The sequence below is a fragment of the Erinaceus europaeus genome, chromosome 11 (assembly GCF_950295315.1).
Source record: "Erinaceus europaeus chromosome 11, mEriEur2.1, whole genome shotgun sequence".
Classification (NCBI taxonomy): Eukaryota; Metazoa; Chordata; class Mammalia; order Eulipotyphla; family Erinaceidae; genus Erinaceus; species Erinaceus europaeus.
Window position 1 is genome coordinate 69,286,464 of NC_080172.1, and position 20,536 is coordinate 69,306,999.

At 38.0% G+C, this 20,536-nt stretch overlaps 1 protein-coding gene across 1 annotated transcript in view; it reads right to left on the reverse strand.

Annotated features, from left to right (window-relative positions):
• Window positions 1-1,740: 1,740 nt before the first annotated feature.
• SEC22B (SEC22 homolog B, vesicle trafficking protein) overlaps window positions 1,741-20,536 on the reverse strand; it is a 30,415-nt gene continuing 11,619 nt past the window's right edge. Inside the window, exons 3-5 of the mRNA XM_007528681.3 lie at window positions 9,277-9,437; window positions 7,493-7,639; window positions 1,741-4,504 (exon numbers count right to left, since the gene is read on the reverse strand). Coding sequence (XP_007528743.1) covers window positions 4,350-4,504; window positions 7,493-7,639; window positions 9,277-9,437 — 463 coding nt within the window. The 3' untranslated portion in view covers window positions 1,741-4,349. The remainder of the gene's footprint in view (window positions 4,505-7,492; window positions 7,640-9,276; window positions 9,438-20,536) is intronic.

Sequence of the window (20,536 nt, forward strand, 5' to 3'; positions counted from 1 at the left end):
CTTCAGGTGTGGAATGACAACCCTTCAGCTTCATTACTCGGGTGAGACCTTTCCTTTCATAGGATTCTCTAATTCCATCCTAGGTGGTTCACTTTCTAACAAAGTCCCAAAACCCAGATATACACCAGTTTCTGTGTGAGAGAGCATATGTTTACACGTATCCATAAACTATTGCAAAATATATACCTGAAAGCAGAAGTACACTAGTTTGCAGTGAGTACCCCCCCCCCAACACTTCCTCTCCACTATTCCAACCTTTGGGTCCATGATTGCTCAACAATTTGTTTGGCTTTGTATGTCAACTCTCTTTTCAGCCACCAGGTTCCAGATGCCATCAGGATGCTGGCCAGGCTTCCCTGGACTGAAAACCCCATCAATGTGTCCTGGAGTTCTGCTTCCCCAGAGACCCACCCTACTAGGGAAAGAGAGAGGCAGACTGGGAATATGGACCTACCAGTCAAGGTCCATGTTCAGCGGGGAAGCAATTACAGAAGCCAGACCTTCCACCTTCTGCATCCAACAGTGATCTTGGGTCCATGCTCCCAGAGGGATAGAGAATGGGAGGGGATAGGATATGGAGATTGGGTGGTGGGAACTGTGTGGAGTTGTACCCCTATCCTATGGTTTTGTTAATTTATCCTTTCTTAAATAAAAAATAAATTTAAAAAGATGGGAATTTAAATTATGAAATATATTCTTATACTTGCAATATTAAATACTGCATGTAGAAATGAAAATAATTATCCATTTGCCTTACCTTGCTTTTGCAAGACTTCTGATTAAAGTAGAAAATACACATTTTAAGACCCTTTAGTGTGATTTTAAGAAACTGAACCATGTTATTTTTTCTGTTGAACAAGATCACTAAATATACTAAAGGAAAACATCTGAATTGTTTAATATAAATTTTTCAAGAATATATCTCACCCACAAATTTAGTTCAAATTATAAATTTCTTCCAGTTCACCACCAGCTAGACAGGCTTTCTGGTCCTCACCTCTAAAATGCAACTCCTAATGAGGGGTGGTGGGGGGTCATCAATAGGTTCTGTTAGGATTCTTGAATACCGTAACATACTATATGATACTTGGTATGCACATATACATGAACATTTTTTTCTGGGGTAGAGGCATAAACCTTTCATTAGATTTCAAAGGCTTTCACAATCAGGACATTTAAATGAACAGATGTAGAAGCATGAGGTCCTGAGTTTGATTCCCAGCACAACATACACCACAGTGATGTTCTGGTATTCTCTCTCTTACACATACTCTTTCATAGCTAAATAAAAATGAATCATAAAAAAAATTTTAAATGAGCAGATATATGTACAATGTGCCATTTATTGCTATATTTTAATATCTGTGAAATTCCTTTATTAAAACATTAAAGCATGTTATGGGTTTCAGTATTACAGTAGAAAAGTTACTTGTAAGAGTAGTTCTGTGTCTGTTTCCTGGTAGTTGACATATATATATATATATATATACACACACCTCAAGCCACTGACTATAAACCACCTCATTTCTATTTCTCTGGAATTAGTTTTGTCTGTATAGGTAAAGTTCCTGATTGTTAAATTCAAAATATTTTTTGCTATTTATTTCACCTCTTGGTTAAATGGTATAGTAAGAGAAAAGCACAGAGCATGAAGCCAAACTGCCCACGTTTAAATCTTAGCTCAATTGCTGTCTAGCTCTGCAACCTCAAATCATTCAACTCTTCTGCACCTCAAAGAGGTATCTTTTGTAAGGTTTATTCTTTCGCAGGGTGTGAACAGTACTTAATTTATATATCAAAGTGAGAACAAGTGCTTAACAAACAAAACATTGTGTAAACACCAGTTATTATTTGGTAGCTGGAACAACTCTCTGAAATATCTCTTGAAACCACTTTCCATGTTTCATTCTAGTTTTAGTGGCTCCTTATTTTCACCTTCCAACTCCCAAGAATATCATTCATATCTTTCTCATTATGATCAGAAGGCTAATTTGAATTTATACATCTGCTGCCATAAATTCCATAACATGGTAGACAAGTCTGTTTGTGACTGTACCCGTTGACTCTTCTTCATGTCTTAGTTGCTTACATTTATCCTATGAGTTAAGTAGAACCAAGCTAATTACAATGCCCAAAGTATGTCTTACTCCTTTAATGTGTGACTACACGTGACACTGTCTAAATGTATTCTCCATTTTCCTCTTCCTACTACACTTCCTCTCAAAGTGAATTAAGTGTTCTTTCTTAATGTGTCCCCAGTAGCCCTTTCTGGTATTTATCACATTCTATTTTAGATGCCTGCTTGGTTTGGGCACATTTTATATTGTCAGCTAACCTCACTTTCTGCAATGAAAGTGGTATTTTGACAGTCTTGTTCTCTCATTTCTACCACTGTAATCTTAAACTTTATGTAATCTTGAACATGTTGTTTTCTCTATTCTCCCCCACCCCAACTTTTAGTTAACTGAGTTCAGGTAGAAATGTACCTAGAAAGGAGATATGTACATTAAATTAACTACTAATAAAAATGCACACTGAAGGGAACATTCTAGAAGTATTTATTTCATTGCTGGCCATTTGGTTGCAGCATGCAACTCTCAGCAGGAACTGCTACTCTCTACTCCAATGGAAGCATCAAATGGTATGGTACGACTACTCAGGTTTTCAGCCTTTAAAGGCTTTTATTCCAACATCACTACTTAGAGTCTTGTGGGAATTTAAAAAGCACTTATCATCTAAAAAAGGTAAATCTGTATTTCATGCATAAAACTTCAATTTGCAAAATAACAGTCAAAATGGAAAGCAAAAATTTTATTCTAATTTTTATAAATTATCAGAAATGAGCCTATCCCCTTGCCAACTTAATAAGGAAACAGAACCCCCCACCCCCACCCCATCAAGAATCAGACAGTCACCTTGAGGAGCCCTTAGAGTGAGGAAATTTCTAATTGATTAAAGTTCTTTTCAAAGATGTGGAAAAAGACTGGCTCATTATTCTGTACAGTTTAAAGAGACATTTGCAGTTTGTATAGGAGTTACAGGTTATAGTTTAGACCCTTCTGACTGTAATTAAAAGGCCTAGTCTCCCCATTTAAAAAAAATTACAACTCAGAAGGTAAAAGGAAATTCCCATCATCCCTGAGCAAAAATGGGAAAAATCATCAGCATTCTTATTTGCTGACAGAAACCACTGTGAGCTACCTACTGCAAGAACATTCTCAGAGAATGTTATACAAACTGAAGCAAGTATGAGGTGCTTTGAGACCATCTCAAATGTATGTAATAGTTCCAGTAACTGTTCAGCAAAATTTTAAACTTAATTAAATATACTGCTGAACATTTTCTATGCTGAAATTTGAGAATAATCCTGAGAAGATGCTTCGGGGATATAAAACTACTGGGCATAGATAAAATGTTTAAATGTTAGTGGGAGGAGAGAGTGGGGGGAAGTATAGTGAAGGAAATGAGGAAGGGGCAGAACAAAGGTGTCATTATGATCAGGGCCTTTCTTCAGCCAAAGTCAAGGGGTTTTTTTGTTTTTGTTTTTTAGCTATTCGATTGCTATACTCACTTGTATATATTAATATAAACCAGGTGTTGAAAAATAAAGACCATCTCAAACTTATTCAGCTTTTTAAAGGAGCAAATAAAACAGTTTAGTTTCTTAATCAAGGAGTGCTATAATATAATTCCAAGGCATCTGAATATAATTCATTTAACCCTAAAGCAAGTGTGCAATAAGCAAAATATCATGAAAGGAAAACAATAAAAGTTATCTTCCTACAGGGGCCAATAGACAAGATGTTTGCAGCACAGCCATTAACCTTCACATACTGGAGTCTTGTTTCAAAGGCCATCAGAAACTCAGGTTACTGAAACCATAAATGTTACCAACAAAAGGAATGTTGATTAGATATGATAGGATCAAAAAAACTTCTTCAAACGGGTGCCTTCTCTGGAGAAATTTCAGAATGTTGCCAGTATAGACTGTTTAAGCCAAATCTCAGTGATGGCTCCATTAGAAAACGAAAATGTCCCAGTCAATGCTTTAAAATGCAAAGCACTGGTGGGTTGGGGGGGAGGGGAGAAAAATCAAAACAATCTACTGTTCCCTAATATGTATGGCTTACCCAGAGAAAGGCTCTACCCCCAAAAGAGACTTTCTCCAGAGAGTTAAGCTCATTAAATGAGGTGTGGCCTTTCATTTTCAGGATATCATTTTCTTGCAAGGTCTTTAGAGGCAGACGCTCCACTTAGATTCTAATACACTTCTCTGTGAGCCCAGCTTCCTGAAAACATACACCCACCAGGTTCTAGATTCTTCCTTGTCAGTGACTGGATTCACTACTTCACAGCCACCAGAATCGAACATACACTATTAACATGATGAAAAATACAGCTACTGCTGCAAGTTTAGCGTAAGTAGAACGCATGTTCAAGTACTTCGCATCCTGGCGGTATTTCTTGGACAGACTGGACAGATTGTTAGCCTTTGAATCCAATGCTGTTGAAAAAGAAAACAGAAAAATATAAATTAGTCTTTGCAAGTATTTTACTTAGCACGTTATCAAATAACCAAAATGAGTGAGGCTATTCCCAACAATCATGATATTTCAATTATTATTTTAAGAGTAAGGCTACATATATTAACTCATGATTCCAAAGTACTATAAATATACAGTGCATTTTAGAATGACCAGACCAAATTATGTTCAAATTCCTCAGGCTGTATAGTAGGGTAGTTAGGAGTATAAGCAATGGTCTTAGACTCATGTATTAGTTTGTTAAAAAGGCATAATTCAATCTTGCTGAATAAACCCATTGAAACTATTCTTGAATCTTAAGTATAAGGTAGAATAGCTCTAAAAGTTCACGTAAAAACAGGAGAATGCATGAAAGATGGATTTCTATTATGAAAGACTTTGAGTGGAAGAAAGCATTCTTTGAAATAAGATAATCTTTTCATTGTTCTTCCAAGCTTTCTTCTCTGCTTAAAATATCACTTTGACTCTCTTCTGATCTATCTAAACTGAAATCATCTTTCCTATTCACTTCATATTCATCTACTTCCATCTACATTTTTATTTGTTATTGTCAATATAGCTATTTAAGACACCATATATAAAACACTATATACAAAGCACCAGGGTGATATTGCAGCAGTTACATACAGGTACCAATCACTCAAGAAGTGGACCACTGGTGTGACCAATAGCCAGAGCTGAGTGGTGCTCTACTATTAACAACAACAATAATAAGAGTAAGAATAAGGAGTCGGCGGTAGCACAGTGAGTGTAGCGCACATGGTGCAAAGCGTAAGGACCGGAGTAAGGATCCAGGTTCGAGCACCCAGCTCCCCACCTACAGGGGAGTCACTTCACAAGCGGTGAAGCAGGTCTGCAGATGTCTATCTTTCTCTCCCCCTCTCTCCATGTCTCTCTTTCCTATCCAACAACAACATCAACAATAACTACAACAATAAAACAACAAGGGCAACAAAAGGGAAAATAAATAAATAACTATTAAAAAGAAACTTTAAAAAATAAGAGTAAGAATAAAAAGATAAATTCTCATTCACAGAAAATGGACAAGGACTCCAGAAGCCAGTGGATTCTGCTATTCACTAGCAGTGTGACTTTTTATAAGCTTTTTATTACTTTTGAATCTCTGCTTCTTTACCTACAAAGCTAGTTTACTATCATGTTACATAGGATTAGTCTATCTTTAGAGTAAATAAAATGCATGTGAAGGCCCCCTGCCCAGCGTACTGGTTAGCATAAAGTCAATGTTGAATAGGTATTTTTTTCCCTTAGACTATTAATATCTTATCTTCCCAGTCAGATGAATTTACTTAAGGGTTGTAATATAGTTCTTTTTCAATTAGCATAGCAGCTTTGCAGCAAGATTTATTCTCTTATATTTTTAGTAAATTCAGTGACTAACATACAAATTGTGGATTTCAGAGACGTTCTTTATGCTGGTCTACTTTATCCTAGGTAGAAATTCCTATGCTGGAACAAGTGATAACCTCTAATAAAAAAATTGAAATTTATAGTTCACAAAGGAAGACCCATTTATTCATGAACATGTAGCAAAGTTATTCAAGGCATACTTATTATGGCATCTATTTGTGATCATTAATGAAAGAAAAGTATGTAAGTATTACTTTAAAAAGTACATGCCCACAAAAACACTTGGGCAACATTTAAACATTAAGTAAGCACACCACACAAAGATAAATTTGGTGAAAAAGTACACATCCCCGATTATGTGTTAAGAAAATTACATAGTAAACTTAAATGTCAAAAGTTTAAAAATGGGGCTAGATGGCAGCTTACCTAGCAGCTTACACATTACCATGTTCAAGGACCTTCAAGTGCCAGGTCTCCATCTGCAGGGGAAGCTTTACAAGCAACAAAGCAGTGCTATAGGTATCTTTCTCTCCCTCCCCCTCACTTTCTACCAAAAAAAAAAATGAGTGCCAGGAATGGTGTAATTAAACAAAAAAAAAAAAAAAAAAAAAAAAGAAGAAGAAGAAGAAGAAGAAGAAAGAAAGAAAAGAGTTTAAAAGACAGACTAATGTGACAAATTTAGGTTACAAAAGATCAGGAAAGACATCTTCAAAGAGGTAGTTCTTTTGAGGGGTGTGAGCAGAGCCACAGCCTTGCACACACACATTTTTTTAACCCCTCCTCCAATTTTTTCCTTTAGAGAAACAGAGAAAAAGACAGAGGAGAGATACCTCCACACCAGAGTCATGATAGTTCAAGGGTTTGCACCTAGACTGCATGGCATGTGGCCGACCAGAAAGCTTTCTCTCTAACCCAGAGACCACAGCACTGAAACTTTCTCCATTGCAGTATGCGCTGGGCTTGAATCTAGGCCATGCACAGGGCAGACCAGGTTCACTATCCAGATGATCTACTTTGCGATTCATGTAGTCACTTTCTTTTAGATCATTTTATTGGAGAATGGTTGATTTTGAAATACTGTTGTTGTCACAAAGGTAAAGCTTCTTATCTTCTTAAGATAGGTGTCAGTATACCATACCCTCTAACAATCTGTTATCTTCTGTTGACTCTGGGATACAGGGCTCCCACACTCTGTCAATCCCTTTTGTCTCTTCCTTTTAATGTTTCTGAATCTGTAGTCACAGATTTTTAGAGATTTTCATCAAAGGTACGTTTTGGTGAAGATAGCATTTTACAATGTTTGATTTGGCAGCAGTTAAGTCTTCCAAAGTAATTATTCAGGAAACCCCTGCACTCTTCTTTCCCCCTCAGTTTTTCTATGAATGCTTCCTAAGTTTTGCAACTACCTTGGTTACAGTAGTTGTTTCTGACAGGGATAAAGCTTTTACAACAAAATTTAATCATGCTAGGATAAAACATATACTTGGATCTGAGTGACATAATCTCCTTTTGAGAGATAAATATGAACAGTGTGAATAGAAACCAAGTAACATAGAAGGAACACTTTAACACTTAGATACCTGAGAGTGCTTCTCCACGTTGTAACACTTCTTCAATGTTGGCCACCATGATCCTCTGCACATCTTGCAATTCAGTATTGATGGAGCCTAGGTTTCTCCGAGCACGACTATCAATGTAGAGTTTCTTGGTTTTCTGAATGTAGGTATCTAGAATGAGTAAGAGGGAAAAGATTAGATAGTGACATTTGGGGATTTATTCCCCTAATCCCTGAGAAGTCACTGTAGGATGGCAGTATTCCTCTATCAAAAGTTATTGCTCCTGTCTCAAGTTTGTCTTCTCTATAAAATTTTCTTCCTCTCAGTTCCAGATACTTCTCTTTTCTTTTATCCTTTTGGGCCCATGAATAACAACAATGAATATGTTGCTGGTCTCAGATTACTATACTTTGAAGTTCACCTATAACCATTCATATCCTTACATATAGTCCTATCAGCTGTGAGTATCAACTATTTTGTGTGACTTTGATATATTATTCTTAAATTTTTCCCTGGGTTTCTAGACTACTTTGGCCTACAAAAATAAAAATTAAAAAGAAAAATAACATTTGGAGAGTTTGTACTTATGAAGTACTGGAGTGTTTTGTTAAATTTCTTTATTTAAAGCAAGACTGGGGCCAGGAAGTGTAACACCTGCTTGAGTACACACATTACCATGTACAAGGACCTGGGTCTAAGACTCCTCCTACCCCGGTCCCCACCTGCAGGGGATAAGTTTCATGAGCAATGAAGCAGTGCTGCAAGTTTCTCTCTGTCTCTATCATTATCTTTTCTCTGTCTCTATACTATAAATAAATAAAATAATAAAAAGCAAGATGATGTAATTACCTAGCTTATCCTAACTAATTCAGAAATTCAGAGATATTAAAAATGATTTATTTAATATAAATTTTCTTATAGAAAATATGAGAGGTAGCCTGCTTACACTTGCTCCTACTTCTTTCATTTACCAAGACCATCAGACACTTCACCTAGTTGGACCAATGATGAGTCATTACATAGCTCTTGTACAAATATAGACACCTATGCTCATTACCTCCACATGTGGCAAATGATACTCCCCTAATATCATATATCTTATATTTTTTTAAAATTATAGAATCTTACTTTACTAAATATATATATACATATTGAGCATGGCAACATGTGTACACAGCCAATTGAGCCACCTCCCAGTACCCAAAATGTCATTTTTCCGATTCTAAATTCTGATCTCCATGAAATGAGACTTACACGAGAGAGGGGGGGGGGAACCACTTATTACACCGTCAGTCATATAGAATATTAGGCATATTTAAGTAAATTATTTTTGTCATACATGACTGTACTGAAAAATCCAATCAAATAAAAAAAGGGGGGGAAGGGCAACATGTTCTACGAGCAAAAGAGAAAAACGAACAAAAACAAGGAAATTATTTAGAAGAATGCTTCTTTCATTCAAAAGGGGGCCAGGTGGTGGTACACCCAGTTGAGCGCACATATTATAGTGCACAAGGACCCAGGGCCAAGCTCCTGGTACCCACCTGCAGGTGGGAAGCTCCATAAGCAACGAAACAGTGCTACAAGTGTGTCTCTCCCTCTCTCCCCATCCTCTCTCAATTCTCAATTTCTCTCAGTCTCCATCCAAATAAATATATAAAATACACACACACACACATACACACACACTAAAAAGGATGGAGAAAGCAGAATCCAAAATTTCAGTAAGTAAAAATTATGTTAGTGTAACAAGTAATTTCTCTATATTGCTGGCTTTCTTGTTAAAGAAGTTAGGAGCAAAAACTTACCAAACTCAATAAAGGAATAGGGTCTGGACACAGTGGGAACCTTCTTCCCATGCTGTTCATCGAACTCTGAGTGCAAGTCTTCTAGGTAGGCAAAAGCCAACTTCTTTGGGAAGGCAGCTTCACACAAAACCAAGTAGCACACACCTTGTTCAATAATGTAGCTGGCGAGACAAGAAAGCAAGAAAACATTTTACCTATGATGCAAACTGTTGGTGTCATTAAAACTTTTGGAAATATTCTAGCTAAGTTCTTTGAAGTTAGCTACAGCAAGAAGCTTAATTCAAAAAACACAAATCCACAGAATCAGAATATGGGATGATCTCACTCTCAGGCTGAAGTTGAAAAACAAGATCAGAAAACACAAGTAGAACCTGAAATGGAATTGGCATATAACACCAAAGTAAAAGACTCTGGGGTGGGTGGGTGGGGAGAATACAGGTCTAAGAAGGATTCAGAGGACCTAGTGGGGGTTGTATTGTTATATGGGAAACTGGGGAATGTTATGCATGTACAAACCACTGTACTTACTGTTGAATGTAAAACATTAATTCCCCAATAAAAAAAAGAAAAGAAAAGCAAGCATTTTCTCATTAATACATTCCAAAGTAAATATTCATTATTTTACTTTGCATGCACAATTCAACAGCTTCCAGGCTGACATTTTTCCACTCTTTTTCTTCCTCAAGTACAGACAGACACTGGGAGAGGAGAGACACCACAGTGTGGCGCTATCATCCATGTAGCATCCCTGATGCTAGCCACGGTGTTCCCATTTGGTACTGGGGCTTGAACTTAGGACCTCCTGCACAGCAGTTTGCACAACAGACTTTCATCCCTGAGGTTCTGAGTCCCCAGCTTCAATCCCGACACCACCATAAGCTCTGCTCAAAAAACAAACAAACAACAACAACAACAACAAAACGTTCAACTAAAATATCTCAGTACTTAAAACAACAACTTGAGTTGGGACTCCAGAGTTTATGCATAATAAACTAGCATACACATATTTAAATTCCTTCTTGCTATAAGAAAAACAGTAGAACTAAAATTTTTAGAGAATACGTAAAAATTGGATCTTACAAGATAGGAGACAGCTCATCTAGCAAGGCACACACTTTACCATGTGTGATGCCTTGTGTTCAAGTTCTGGCAACACATATAGGCACTACAGAAAGCACTGGGGAAGCTCCGTGAGTGCTAGAGTAATACTGTGGCCCCCCCTCTATTTTATTTTATTTTATTTATTTTATTTGATAGGGCAGAGAAACTGTGAGGGAACAAGGATGGAGAGGGAGACAGAGAAAGAAATGCCTGCAGAATGGCTTCACTGCTAGTGAAGCTTCCCCCTGCAGGTGGGGACCAGGGGCTTGAACCTGGGTCCGTGCTCATGTTAACAGAGACACTTAATCAGGTGACCCACCACCCAACCCCTTTCTCTTCTTTTTAATGTCTCTCCCTTCTTCCCTCCCTCTATATTAAAAAAAAAATGAGAAATTTGGCCCAGGAAAAGATGTTGAACAGTGTATCACAAAAGTGAAAGGTGCCAGTACACATTAAAAAAAAAAAAAAAAAAGGTTGGGTGGGCCAATAGGTGGCTCACTTGTTACAGTGCACATGTCACCATGATCAAGGACCCAGGCCATCACATGAGCGTCTTCAGGGGGGTAAGCTTCATGAGCAATAGAGCGGTACTGAGGTGTCTCTCCTCTCCCTTTCTCTCCCTCTCTATCTCTCCCTAACTTAAAAAAAAAATGACAGCAAGGAGTGGACTCATGTAGGTACCAAAACTGTGATAGCCCTGTTCATAGAAAAAAAAAGAAAGAAGTTACCGTCATAAAAGGTATTGGGTAGAAAAAATAGTGGCCTTGGGAGTAGTAATATTCTCTAATTTCCAGAGTAGGAGAGCTCTTCTATAAAAGGGAAACTAACTTATAGCTGATCCCATTTCAGAGATATTATTTCTCAGCTCAAGTAAATAAATGAAAGAAGGGATGTTGTTATTATTGTGTCTGACTTCTTGCTTAGGCACTCAGACTAGCTGAAGTCAACGAGATTCAGCTGAGACCATCTTCAAACTTCCAGTTTTATTTCTAAGAAGTAAATATGATCATATTCTTATGTTTAAATCTCCAGGGGATCCAGTAAACTAAAACCACACTCTTTGAAAATGTCATATCTCTATATATGCTAGTAAGAGAAAAAGCTCATTAGAAAGCATAGGCTTGAAAGGTGAGATTTAATACATGCTTTGGAAAAGAATACTTTTTTCTTGCTTTTTTTTTTTTTTGATAGGGACAGAAAGGCAGAGAGAAAAAAGTGAAAGACACTACACACAGTACCAACGCTTCAGTGAGGTGGGTGCCAGGCTCAAACCTGGGTCACACACATGGCAAAGCAGCACACTATTTAAGTGAGCTATCTTGCTGGTCTCAAAAAATAATCTTAAATGAATCATTCTTGGATGGAAATAAAGGATTAGATTACATTATAAATGTAAAAAGTAAATCTCTTTAGTTTCATGTGAACTTTCTTAAGTCTTTTTTTTTGGGGGGGGTCAAATAATTCATGGTAAAGATAAAAATACTATATACTTAAATGCCTATAGCATTTCTTAATGTTGAAAATATATTTACCAAAAAATGTTTCAAACACATTGAAAATAATAACTTATGAAAGATAACATCCACTACTTCCTTTAAAATTTTTTTTAAATTATCTTTATTTATTGTATAGAGATAACCAGAAATTGAGAGTAGTGGGAGATAGATAGAGAGACACCTGTAGCCCTGCTTCACCACTCGAAAAGCTTTCCTCTTGCAGGTGGGGACCGGGGGCTTAAACCTGGGTCCTTGCACACCGTAACATGTACGCTCAACCAGGCGCACCACCACCCGCCCCCATCCACTACTTTCTTAACCAATATGCCAGAATTTTATTTTTGATAATTGTTTGCTTCTTTAGATGGGGGGGGGTGTTCTGTTATTATTGCTTGCTTTTTTCTTTTAAGTTAATACAACAGGTTTCTCCCAGGTCAATGTTATCTTACTACTATACTACTAGAGTTCCTAAAATAGTAAGGATTAGTTAATTCTTTATATTTTCCTCTGATGTTCCTGTCCTTTCTCTTTTTAAAGCCTTTGTCTTATGACCTTCAAACCTGACCTGTATTAAGCACTTAGTACTTAATACATCTGTAGAGAACTTAAACCCAAATAGTCTCTCTGATACCTTTTCTCAGCTCTCTATCATCTGTAACCACTGACTGATGTATGTTATTATTACTTATGCCACCAGGGTTATTGCTGAGGCTGGATGCCTGCACGACAAATACAATACTACTGGCATCCATTTTCACACTTTCTTTCTTCCTCCCTTCTTCCTTCTCCCTCTCTCCCTTCCTTCTTTCCTTCCACACAAGAGAGAAACTGGGAAAGGGGGGAGGATGGAGAGGGAGAGAGAAAGACAGACACCTGCAGACCTGTTTCACTGCTCATGAAGTACTCACCTTGCAGGTGGGGATTGGGAGCTTGATTATCTTTTATTTTTTAAATAATAATGTGTTGACTATAGGCTATTATCTTTTTTCATTCTTTTTTTTAAATTTCTTTATTGGGGAATTAATGTTTTACATTTGACAGTAAATACAATAGTTTGTACATGCATAACATTTCTCAGTTTTCCATATAAAAATACAACCCCCACTAGGTCCTCTGTCATCCTTCTTGGATGTGTATTCTCCCGACCCACCCACCCCAGAGTCTTTTACTTTGGTGCAATACGCCAATTCCAGTTCAGGTTCTACTTGTGTTTTCTCTTCTGATCTTGTTGTTCAACTTCTGCCTGAGAGTGAGATCATCCCATATTCATCCTTCTCTTTCTGACTTATTTCACTTAACATGAATTTTTCAAGGTCCATCCAAGATCAGCTGAAAACAATGAAGTCACCATTTTTTTACAGCTGAGTAGTATTCCACTGTGTATATATACCACAACTTGCTCAGCCACTCATCTGTTGTTGGACACCTGGGTTGCTTCCAGGTTTTGGCTATTACAAATTGTGCTGCCAAGAACATATGTGTAGGGAGCCAGGCGGTGGCGCAGCAGGTTAAGAGCACATGGCATGAAGTGCAAGGACTGGCTTAAGGATCCTGGTTCAAGCCTCCAGCTCCCCATCTACAGGGGGTTTGCTTCACAGGTGGTGAAGCAGTTCTGCAGGTGTCTATCTTTCTCTCTCCTTGTCTTCCCCGCTCCCTCGATTTCTCTCTGTCCTATCCAACAACAATGACATTAATAACAATAACAACAAACAATGATAAACAAGGGCAACAAAAGGGAAAAATTAAAAAATTAAAATTTAAAATTTAAACAAAACAAAACAGACTTTAAGTCATGTAAAAAAAAAAAAAAAAGAAGAAGAACATATGTATAGACAGATCTTTTTGGATGGGTGTGTTGGGTTCCTTAGGATATATCCCCAGGAGAGGAATTGCAGGATCATAGGGTAGGTCCACTTCTAGCCTTCTGAGAGTTCTCCAGACTGTTCTCCACAGAGGCTGGACCAATTGACATTCCCACCTGCAGTGCAGGAGGGTTCCTTTGATCCCACAACCTCTCCAGCATTTGTGGCTGTTACCTTTTCTGATGTATGACATTCTCACAGGAGTGAAGTGATATCTCATTGTTGTCTTTATTTGTATTTCTCTGACTATCAAAGACTTGGAGCATTTTTTCATGTGTTTCTCAGCCTTTTGGATCTCTTCTGTGGTGAATAGTCTGTCCATGTCCTCCCCCCATTTTTGAATGGGGTTATTTGTTTTCTTGTTTGGCTAGCTCTTTATATATTCTGGTTATTAAACTCTTGTCTGATGTATGGCATGTAAAGATCTTCTCCCATTCTGTGAGGGGTCTCTTGGTTTGGGTAGTGGTTTCTTTTTTTTTTTTTTCTTGGAAGTTTTTAACTTCCTTTATTTATTTATTTATTTTTTTAAATAATTTATTTCTTTATTGGGGAATTAATGCTTTACATTCAACAGTAAATACAACAGTTTGTACATGCATAACATTCCCCATATTCCCATTTAACATTACAACCCCCACTATTTCATACATAATTTTTCATGGACCTGTATTCTCCCCACGCACCCACCCACCCCAGAGTCTTTTACTTTGGTGTAATACTCCAATTCCATTTCAGGTTCTATTTGTGTTTTCTCTTCTAATCTTGTTTTTCAACTTCGGCCTGAGAGTGAGATCATCCCATATTCATCCTTCACTTTCTGATTTATTTCACTCAACATGATTTTTTCAAGGTCCATCCAAGATCGGCTGAAAACGGTGAAGTCACCATTTTTTACAGCTGAGTAGTATTCCATTGTGTATATATACCACAACTTGCTCAGCCACTCATCTGTTGTTGGACACCTGGGTTGCTTCCAAGTTTTGGCTATTACAAATTGTGCTGCCAAGAACATATGTGTATACAAATCTTTTTGGATGGATGTGTTGGGTTCCTTAGGATATATCCCCAGGAGGGGAATTGCAGGGTCATAGGGTAGGTACACTTAATATATTGCTGTAGCTCTTTCAGTAGAAGTTTGATGTATTTAGATGGCTTCTCACTGGGTGCATAGATATTAATAATTGTTAAGTCCTCTTGATTGACTGATCCTCTGAGCATTAAGTAGTGTCCATTCCTATCTTTCTTAATCTTATCTATTTTAAAGTCTATCATGTCCGATATGAGAATAGCTGTTCCTGCCCTTTTTTGTGGGCCATTGGCTTGTATGATAGTTTTCCATCCTTTCACTTTAAGTCTGTGTTTGTCTTGTTGAGTTAGGTGAGTTTCCTGTAGACAACATATTGTTGGGTTGTGTTTTCTGATCCATCTTCCTACTCTGTGTCTTTTAATAGGTGAATTCAGGCCATTGACATTTATTGATATCAAAGATTGAAGATATTTTAACACCATTCTTGTAGAGTTTTAGAGTGTTTTGATATATGTCCTATTTGTGGTGCTCTGGTTGTTTATAGGAGACCTTTCAGAACTTCTTTCAGCGCAGGCTTGGTGATGGTTGATTCCTTCAACTGTTGCTTGTCTGAGAAGGTTTTGATGCTTCCATCTAGTCTGAATGACAGTCTAGCAGGATATAGTATTCTTGGCTGAAAGCCTTTCTCATTGAGCACTTGACAGATATCTTGCCATTCTCTTCTGGCCTGTAGTGTTTGTATGGAGAAGTCTGCTGCTAATCTTATGGGTTTTCCTTTGTAGGTGACTCTTTGTTTTTCTCTTGCAGCCTTGAGGATCCTTTCTTTATCCTTATTCCTTTCCAATCTAAGTATGACATGTCTTGGTGTCTTTAGGTCTGGGTTAATTCTGTTTGGGACCCTCTGGGCTTCTTGAATCTTTATGTCTTTGGTGTTGTCGAGACTAGAGAAATTTTCAGCTATTATGGCCTGGAGAACGCTTTCTTCCTCCCCTTCTCTTTCTTCCTCTGGTAAGCCAATAATGCGTATATTGTTTCTTTTGAAGTCATCCCATAGGACTCTGTTGTTTTCAGCATCTCTTAATCTCTTTTTGAGATCTCTTACTTCTTTTTTAGTTGTCTCTAATTCATCCTCAATCTTGCTAATTCTGTTTTCAGCCTCATAGATTCTATTCTCTCTGCCCTCTACTGCTTTCTGGAGTTCATCTATTTTGTTGCCCTGCTCTGATACTGTTTTAGCTTGTTCAGCTAGTTGCCTTGTTAGCTCAGCAATTTCAGCTTTCAGCTTCTAATAACCATGAGATAATTAGAATTTTCTTCCATTTTCTCATTTGTTGTTCCTGCATTTCTGATTACAATTTTTTCAAATTCTTTACTCACTCCTATTATTATTTCCTTAGCTAATGTTTGGATGTTGAACTCGTTGTTTTGTGCTTCACCCTCTGGAGGAGTTTTAGCTGGACTCTTGTCCTGGTTCGAGTCTCCAATATTTTTTCTTGTTGTTTTAACCATTTTATATATGTTAACAGTTTTTTCAGTCCCTTAGTTGGAGCTCAGTGGTGTAAAAGCCTGGGTAGTGGTTTCTTTTGCTGTGCAGAAGCTTTTTAATTTGATGTAGTCCCATAGGTTTATACTTGCCTTAATCTTCTTTGTAATTGGACTGGTTTGAAGATGTCTTTGAAATTTATATGGAAAAGAGTTCTGACAATATTTTCCTCTACGTATCTGATAGTTTGTGGTCTAACACCCAAGTCCTTGATCCACTTGGAATTTACTTTTGTATTTGGTGAAATATAGTGGTTCAGTTTCATTCTTCTGCATGTTTCAACCCATTGTTTCCAACACCATTTGTTGAAGAGACTCTGCTTTCCCCTTTTAATAGTCTGGGCACCTTTGTCAAAGATTAGATGTCCATAGGTGTGGGGGCTTACTTCTAGGCTCTCAATTCTATTCCACTGATCAGTGTGTCTATTCATGTTCCAGTACCAAGCAGTTTTGATGACAACGGCCCTATAATACAACTTGAGATCTGGGAGTGTGATGCCTCCAGTTCTGTTCTTTCTTCTCAAGATTGTTTTGGCAATTCTAGGTCTTTTCTGGTTCCAGATAAACATTTCTAGCATTTGTTCTATTCTCCTAAAAAATGTGCTTGGGATCTTGATAGGGATAGCATTAAATATGTATATGGCTCTGGCTTCATTTTGATGATGTTAATTCTTTTAACCCATCTCATTCTTTTTTAGTAGATATTTTATTGGGGCGTTGATGGCTTATAGTAAATACAGTTGTTGGTATATGTTTAAAATTTTTCAATTTTCTGCAGAACACTAACACTCCCGACCTAGATCCCCCTCCTCCATCATGCAACAGGATCTGAAAGCCCTTCACCCCCAGAATCCTTTACTTTGGTGCAATACATTAAACCCAGTCCAAGTTCTACTTTGTGTTTCTCCTTTCTGTTCTTATTTCTTAACTTCTGTCCATGAGTGAAATCATCCCACCTTCATGCTCTTTCTGGTTAAACATGATTCCTTCAAACTCCATCCAAGATAAGGTGAATGTGAATTCTTTATTCTTAATAGCTGAGTAGTATTCCACTGTGTATATATATGCCACAACTTTCTAAGTCACTGACCTGTTGTTAGACACCTGAGCTGCTTCCAGGTTTTGGCTATTACAAATTATGCTGAGTAATATTCCATTTTAATCCACCACTCATCTATTTTTGGACACCTAGGTTTCTTCCAGGTTTTGACTATTACAAATTGTGTTGCTATGAACATAGTTATATACAGGTCTTTTTGGATGGGTGTGTTGGGTTCCTTAGGATAAATCCCAAGGAGAGGAATTGCTGGGTCCAAGAACAGGTCTTTTTCTAATATAGACTATTATTTTTAATATCTATGCTAGATATTAAAACATACACAAATTTATTTATCATACTCAAGACCTCTTATAGTTATTTTACTTATTTTAAAGAGAAAACTAAGGCTGAGGTTAGAGGTGCTCAAGATGATATAGCTAGTAAATGATGAACAAGGATACTAACCTATATATAGCAAGATCCAAGATGCCCCTCAGGCTGAAAGTTATCTATTATAGTAGGATAGGTACACTCACAGGATGCATGATAGCAGGAGAAATGATTGTATGCAAGTTGAATAAACAAGCCACTAATTCAGTTCCTACTTTAACTGATTTATCATTGGCTTATACTACTGGATACAATAAAATTCTGGGAGTACAGTTCTACAGCTCTGTCTGTTTATGTGTCTCACCACACCCACCACCAAAATTCTAGTTCTATGAACCAAATGTTCTCCTCCACCCTTTACTCCCACTCCCCTTCCCCTTTCTCTAGGATAAGCACTGTAATTTTCACAGGGTCAAAGTGGTTTTTGTACTGTTTTCCCAGTTCATTTGCTCTGGCTGTTTATATGAATGGAATCATCCAATCGTTGTCACTCACTTCTTGACTAATTGTACTTAACGTAACTAGTTCAAATTCTAAATAGAATTTCAGATATCCTGTTCAGAATTTGAGATAGTCACATTGTTGTCACAAAAAGTGCAATTTCATCTTTCCTAAGTGCTTATTAAGTTGCAGCCTGGAATGTTCCTAGCTGTGACCACAGAATGCAAGCTCAGACCTACAGAGGTTACACAGGCTCCTGTGCTGACTATGGACCCCAGATCAAATCAGTGGGGTTTACAGTTAACAATATTTATATACTTTCCCCATATTTGAGGGCTATTCTCTTCCCTGATCCAGCTTTCTAGTTCTTTTTCCAACTATGACACCATCTCCCCAGACAATACCTTGGATCCACATGCATGTTAGCTGTCAGACTCAGGCAAAAACTAGTAAAGTCATGGGCTCCTTGGAATATAACTAAAACAGATCTACTAGCTTTTTCTAAAATTGAGAACCCCCCAAATCTTCATCTGTAATACTCTTGCCTTTAGGTTCATGATTAGTCAATAATTTGTTCTGCTTTATATCTTAACTCTTTTTTAGCCACCAGGTTCCAGTTGCTACCATGATGCCAGCCTGACTTCCCTATGCAGACAACCCCACCAATGTGTCCTGGAGCCCCACCTCCCTAGAGGCCTGCCCCACTAGCCAAAGAGAGAGAGGCTGGGAGTATGGATTGACCTGCCATTGCCCATGTTCAGTGAGGAAGCAATTACGGAAGCCAGACCTTCCACTTTCTGCACCCCATAATGATCCTGGGTCCATACTCCCAGAGGGATAAAGGATAGGAAAGCTATCAAGGGAGGGGATTGGATATGGAATTCTGGTGGTAGGAACTGTGTGGAAATGTACCCCTCTTATCCTATGGTCTTATCAATATTTCCATTTTATAAATAAATTTTAAAAAATGCTAGGGGCCAGGCAGTGGTGCACGTGGTTAAGCACACACATTACAATAAACATTATATGGGTTCAAGCCCCTGGTCCCCACCTGCAGAGGGAAAGCTTCTCAAGTGGTCAAAAAGCGTTGCAGGAGTCTCTCTGCCTCTTTCCCTCTCTCTATCCCCCCTCTCAATTTCTGTCTGTAGTCAATAATAAAATATTTTTTAAAAATGCTAAAAAAGTGCAATTTCATCTTTATTAATTGCTGATTAATTAACAATGCTAAATAATTAATTAGCATCCCACTAAGTACATATACTTTTAGGCTGACGCTATATTTTGACTACTGTGGATAATACTGCTATGAACACAAGTGTGCAGATAGTCTTCTGAATTATATAGTTTTAAGGATATTTGAAAGACAGTTTTCATATTCTTCAGATAAATGCTTAGGAGTATCATTTTAGGATTACAAGGTATTTTCTTTCTTTTAAAAAATAATTATTTATTTCCTACCAGGGCTATAGTTAAGGCTAGGTGGCTGTATGGTGACTCCACTGCTCCTAGCAGCCACTTTTTTTCTTTTGATAGAGTGTGAGACACACACACACACACACACGAGAGAGAGAGAGAGAGAGAGAGAGAGACAGACAGACAGACAGACAGACAGACGGGGGGGGGGTGAGGGCGAGGGAGAGGGAGAGAGAGATCTGCAGATTGCTCTACTGTTGGTTAAGATCCGCCCCTATAGGTAGGGGCTGGAGGCCTGAAGTAGGGCTCTTGTGGATAGTAATATGTGGGTCCAGGTGAGGGCAGCCATCACCCAGCCCTGGTATTTTCATGCATACATCTTTTTTGTTTGTATTTGGTTTTTTATTTTTTTGTTTTGTTTATTACTGAGAGGGAGGGAGGAAGGAAGGAAGGAAGGGAGGGAGGGATGGAGGGAGGGAAGGAGGAAGGAACCAGAGTACCACTCTGGATCATGATGTGTTATCCTGAGATAACACTTGGAAGGAATCTCATGCTTTTGAGTGAAATGCTTTATTCACCATTGTTGTTTTCGCCAGGCTGGCTTCACGAGCGGGTAACAGACGACCCGGGACTCATGGCTGGGTTGTACACAGTATCTCTTTATTCATGCAGGACACAGCGCAATCTATACCAAGCTAAGCTAAACTAAAAACTACAAACAATCTTGTCCTTATAAATATACTAGCCCAGTAGGGTGGGAACAGGATGCGAAGCAGAGAGGGTGGAGAGAAAAGTGACTGGTGAAAATCAGGGTATGACAAGGAGAGGGGGCGGAGCAGGCAAGAATTCTACCACTGAACCACCAATGCCCTGGAGGGAGGGTGGTGCTTGTTAACAGAGGTTATGTAAACAGAATACAGTGTTATGTAAATAGAATTCAGGGGGGATT